Genomic DNA, 5,600 nt, shown 5'->3' on the forward strand with positions numbered 1-5,600 from the left:
TAAGACAAGGCTTGACAATCACCTTGCTAGGGTCGTTTGACCCCAGTACTCTTTCCTGCCATCGCAGGGGGTCGGCCTTGATGATCTGCTCAGGTCCCTTCCGACCCTACTAACTCTAACTAACTATGAAACTATGAATTGGGATAGTTAGACAAGCTTTCAAATGCAAGAATTCAACACTCAAGGAAGAATTTTTTGCACGTGAAAACTTGTCTAACTCCATCCCAACTATAAAGTTAGTCCAATAAAAGATATTACCCTAAGGAAGCCTTGCCTCTCACATAATTCCTGGACTACCACAGTTACAACATTGCTCTACCACTGCCACTGATAACTTTCCCATTGTGCAGGAACAAGTTCTACAAACAAAAAATGATCCTCATGAATGATTCTGGATGACTTCTCAGAAAGCCCTGTAGTAACCCAGACAAAAAGTCCCTCCCCTGAAGCCCTCAGAGTCTAAGTAAACACAAATGAGAACAGATAGAAAAAAAACTACAGTACCACCTAATACGTAGTGTGCTTCTTGGTTGCAGCCCAGGCCTGCAGACGGAGGCTACTTGGCTTCTGGTTTGAATTTAAGAAGATGCTTCTGTGCTGTAAAGCACACATCGCCTGGGACTTGCCTACAGGAGAGACACCTTTCCCTGTACCATACTGCCACAGTTGCAGTCAGCAGGAGCACCATGCCCCCCCAAACTTACTGGGCCAAAGTGTTCCCCATCCCACTCGTGCCTAGTTCTTGCCCCCTCTACATTCAGTTCAAAGGACTTCCTCCTTCCTTCCACTTAGGGCCACTGGCCATCACTGACAGCACAGGAGAGACAGAAGACTTGCTGTCAGTCCCCGCAGGGGCTACTCCCACAATATAACTGCCCACTGTGCCCAGAGCTGCAAGAGCAGGGAAGGTCCTAATCAGCCTCAGGCTGGAGCATGCTAGTTCACATAACATCTTCAGGGAATTTAGCTACAAGGTTCTAGCAAGACTCTACTAAGTACACTCAAGCTGCATTTTTTCCTTAAGTTTGTAATTTGTCCAAGTTGAAGCAAATGTTTATGGGGATAGCAACAGACACAGCCCTGCTACAATGACTACAATCTGGCCAAATTCAAAGTCCTTACTTCAGAGCATGCAGGTGCCATATGATCCCAAAGAAAGAGTACCATAGTGGACCATGTGAGATCCAAGCCATTGCCACTGTCCATTGGAGTAAAAAGGACCTGGAGGGGGAGGAGAGGGGGAGACTTGAAAAGGCTTTCCTGAAGCATCCTCCACCCCTGTGGAACTAGGCAAGTTTTGCCATTTAAGTCAATGGGAGCAGAATTAATCTCACAAGCAATGGATGAGTCATGTGTGAAAGGAAATCCCACCAGGTCATACAAAATGCAGGTCAGTCCATAAGTACTCCACAGGTTAACCCTAGCCCACATGTCCACCAGTTGCATAGACAGCCAGTGCAAAGCAGTGACAAAAAGCCAAAGACCCCCCACCCACGGTTTATCAACACTTCAGAGACAGAGAATTCATGGCCCTTACCTCTTTGTTATTCCCCTCAGAAAAGTTGGGGACACACTCCACCAGTTTGGACATTGTGCTGGGGATCCCAGGCTGCACCTGGTCTGTTTAGTATAGGGAACACACGGTGGTTTGAGCTGCCTTTTCTGCCTGGAGAGAGGAGACCAGAAGGGCAGGAGCCTTTATAGTGCAGACCAGTGGTCTTTCCCAATCTCCAGGGTTTCTCATTAACTGCTCTAGCCAGCAGACAGTGGAAGGAAAGGTTTTTGATTAAACAAATCAGAGACTCTGGCAGGATGGCACAGCTGGCCCTTCTACTCAGTTTCTAATCTACTGCTCCTAGCTGCTCTGTCAGATATTCTGGAGCCAAACAGGCGTGACACCACTGACATCGTTCCCTGCCACCTACTGCAGCTGCTAAATCTTACTTTGTAACAATATGGTCTCCTTTCTGGTAGCTCGCTATTCAGGTCTTATCAATAGCAGCCAATAATTATCAGCCAAAGCAGCAGTTGTTCCAAAATGTAGATTAAGTACTGCTTTATATTCTTGTCACCATAAAGATAAACTTACCCCAGTTCCCAGGCTGTTAGCTCCCATTTCTCATGGATCAGTCAGCCTGGGCAGATTGCTGTTTCAGGGGGTCACTGTTTTACCGTGCCCGACACAGGCAGACAAAGGATCTAAAAGCCACGCGCTCAAGCCAACTCTTGTCCTAATCAATAAATTAGGCGTGCAGCACTTGGACTTGTTGCTGGGAAAGAGGGCAGTCTAGTATTAAAACACAGCCTGAGAGGAACAGATAGCGTTGGATGGATTTGTGTTGACCACTTCCTGCAAATAGGTGGAGGGTTGTTGGGACATACAAGTGATATTCTGCTAACGTTAGGTAGAGCTGTTGTTGGAGCAATCCTGTCCTGACACAGTTGGCTAACTCCCTGAGGAAATGTTGCATTTCCTCTGGCCTGGCTAGGAGGTGGAGGCAGCAACAATGATCTGATGCTGCTGCTAAGAATAACCAAAACTAGATGCCTCCACATAAAAAAATGAATGAGATAGTAGACATGTGTGCCCCATTTCTGACTCCACTCTGCTGCCACCCGCATGCGAGCTCCTGCCTTCCTAAGATGAACTTGTGCAGTGGACTCTCTGATGCTCTTTTTGTCTAAGCAGAACTCCACCAACATGGAACAGCGGTAAAGGTGCTGCCTGGCTGGCTCTAGACCAGAGCTTCATCTGGGATTTTGAGAGAAGGGTTTACACCAGGAATAGTTTCCTTCCTTTGACCTCCTTCTGGCAAAGACTGCTTTCCTTGCTAAGCAGATACTTTGTGTTGCTGCAGAGGCCCCAGCAGTCTCTGGGTTTCCTCTGGGCATTGCCCTCCCCAGAACCACAACCCTGTTTTTTTCACCCCACAAGTGAGGAAACACCAGAAAAAAAAGACAAAATTCTCAGCCCATGTTACTGTTAAATCCTCTGTAGTTGCTAGAAATCATATGAATAAAGAAAGGGTCCTGCCCAGGTACCCTTTACCAATGGAGATAGTTTTTAGTCTCACCCAGCAGACAGGCTCACAGGAGCAAAGATGGCCTTAGTAAGAAAGAAGCAAACCTAAAGGTCATGTTACATAAACACAGACGTGCCCTTTACCAAAAATTACAAAACACCAGCTAAAACTTTAACGGAGCTAAAATTTTAACTTAAAACCACTGGGCTGGCAAATCCACAATGATTGACACGTGCAGCTCCCAAGTCCCTAGAGCACACCAGCAGTGAAGAGCAGCCATGCACTTCTCATCTGAGCTAACTGCTTGAGCTAGCTTTCTGGCCTACTGAACACATTAACAAAAAAATAAAAAGAGCTACCATAGTTGGAACTGAAAAAAAGACTCACACTTCCACAGACAAGCTTCCTGTCCGTGTCCATGTGTAACCGTGTGTGTTTGTGCACATTGCTCCGAGCCCCTAGGCTTTGGAGGTTTGGGGGCTTGCAGCACCATCAGCAGCTCATGAAACAAACTGGGTTCCTGGCTCCTCCGCTTGACTCTGCAGTACAAATGGCTAGCATGCAGAAGTAGTGCTGGTTTCATTTAATTCCCCAGTGTCTGTCAGAGACTGCTGCCTTGATACCTGCGAATGAAGAGACTGCAGTGGTAATGCACAGTAGCTTATGTCCAGCATAATAATAATGCTAGAAACTTGCATCCTGTGCCTGGAAATTACCATCACCCTTATCAACAGAATGATGAAAGATACTGAAAGTCGATATCCCTCCATGACTTGAACGGCGTCAGGAGAATTTGCAGCAGCTGGGATTTGACCATGTGTCCTCTAAGCTCTCTCATCAGCTACACATCCTTGGTCACTAGTGCTACTGGCAGCCTGGGAGAGTGACAGGGAATGGAAGGGGACTACCGCACTGCTGGTGGGAATCATGCTAGGGATCGGACTAATCCTGGCAGAAGGCATGTTTGAAAAGGACACCTCAGTTGCTTAGTGGGAGTGGGAACACCTCTACCCCACGTGTTATTTCGCCAGACAGTTTGGGGACAACTGTGAATCCCATGTACAAAATAGACTGGAACCTCCTCAAGACAGGGTGGGTCACTGATTCCCTGATTCAAAGTCTTTGGCTCAAGGGGGTCAGATGGAGGGAAGAGGGCTGGGTCATGCTATTTGTGGGCAAGGGGTGAAGGGAAGGTGGCACGTGCATGTAATTTGTTGGCAGCATGAGAATTACTAAAGCAATTAATCACAAGAATGAATCAATACTTGCACATGGCCATTCTGGGGAATGAGTGTCAGGCTATGCAGATGCCCTGTGGCAGGGTTATAGGTTTTCTGTTTCCTGCCGAAAAATGAAGATTTTCCCTGTTGAAGGAGAAAACTATGGATTTTCCCCTTTTAAGCAGGACATTTTGGAAAGAGCTCTCTGCAATCTGGCAGAGTTGCAGTCTGAAAGAGCTGCTTGCAAAAAGGGCAGGAAACTCTCAGTGCTGTCCAGAGGGGCAGGGGGAGGGGGTCAGTCAGGGCTTGGCTCAGACTCATTTTCCCTCCTAAGGCCTTTGGGGTAAGTAAAGCTTGCAGGGGGCTGAGGACAACTGGTGCCCCCTCCAGCAGGGCGGGGGGAGGGGGCCGCAGGTTGGGAATGAGGGGCACTGGCAGGGCTGGGGGCCCTGTGGGTTGGGTGTAGGTGACACTGCTGGGGAGGGGGTTAGAGCTAGAAAGCCCTACACCCTTCCTCAGCCCACTGGTGCCTGGCACCCAAGCTTCAGAGCCCTGGAGCTGCCCGAGGTAGGCAAGCCTTGGGAGACCTGCCCGCAGGTCCGAGCTAGGGCTGTGTGAAGGGGTGTGATGGCAGGTCCAGGCTGCAGGCACAGACATGGACACAGTGCAGTGCTGGACACTGACACAGACACACACAGCCCAGCCCACCCCACCCCACCCCCAGCCATGCAGGCTAGGAACAGAAATTATACACAAACCGATATAAGTGATCGGAAACTGGTTCAAATGTGTAACACAACAGAACTTCAGGGAACAGAAACTAATTTCAAAATGGCTGAAACCAGCTTAAGATATACCTGGATGGACGTAGTATCAGACTTCACTTATTTAGGTCAAACCAGTTTATTGAACTTCTGTCCCAGATCCCTTGCAGATTCAAGTTAACTCAGTCCCCCAGCTTCCCAGAATACTTTGTGCCCTCTGCCCCCCATCCCCCGTTTCCAGGGTGGGCAGGTTAGCCTTGGCCCAAGCTCGCTGCTCCAACTGAGCAGGAAGGTGTGCTCTAGTGCCTTCTGGCCTGTGCTGCTGCAGGTATGTGGCTGCATTTTTGGAATCAGAAGTGAATGTCTGTTCACTTGCTTATCAGTTCAATCTGCACAGCTTAGACTAACCTCCAAAAATTGAATCAAGTCAGCCTCAGGCTTTTTGACTGTCTGTACTTAGCCAGAGACAATTCTCTCTCTAAGCTTCCCCTTCCATCCACTGCTTGAGGCACATTCGTGGAGCAGAGTTTTATTGTTCACTCACTTGGCTAGGGCACTTCTAAGGTTTTTAGGGCCTTCATTTTGGGGGTGGG

General features: G+C 48.3%; 1 protein-coding gene and 1 long non-coding RNA gene across 4 annotated transcripts in view; both read right to left on the reverse strand.

The window, feature by feature from the left end:
- FTCD (formimidoyltransferase cyclodeaminase) overlaps positions 1-1,677 on the reverse strand; it is a 37,329-nt gene extending 35,652 nt beyond the window's left edge. For all 3 annotated transcript variants that reach the window (XM_019523278.1, XM_019523277.1, XM_019523279.1), the window contains exon 1: positions 1,538-1,677. In XM_019523278.1, the coding sequence (XP_019378823.1) occupies positions 1,538-1,591 (54 nt within the window). In that variant the 5' untranslated portion in view covers positions 1,592-1,677. The remainder of the gene's footprint in view (positions 1-1,537) is intronic.
- Positions 1,678-3,441: 1,764 nt separating this feature from the next.
- LOC109301761 overlaps positions 3,442-5,600 on the reverse strand; it is a 13,360-nt gene continuing 11,201 nt past the window's right edge. Inside the window, exons 2-3 of the long non-coding RNA XR_002098611.1 lie at positions 4,289-4,364; positions 3,442-3,898 (exon numbers count right to left, since the gene is read on the reverse strand). This is a non-coding gene — a long non-coding RNA (uncharacterized LOC109301761). The remainder of the gene's footprint in view (positions 3,899-4,288; positions 4,365-5,600) is intronic.

Source organism: Gavialis gangeticus, unplaced genomic scaffold, assembly GCF_001723915.1.
Source record: "Gavialis gangeticus isolate Ggan-Ray unplaced genomic scaffold, GavGan_comp1, whole genome shotgun sequence".
Lineage (NCBI taxonomy): Eukaryota > Metazoa > Chordata > Crocodylia > Gavialidae > Gavialis > Gavialis gangeticus.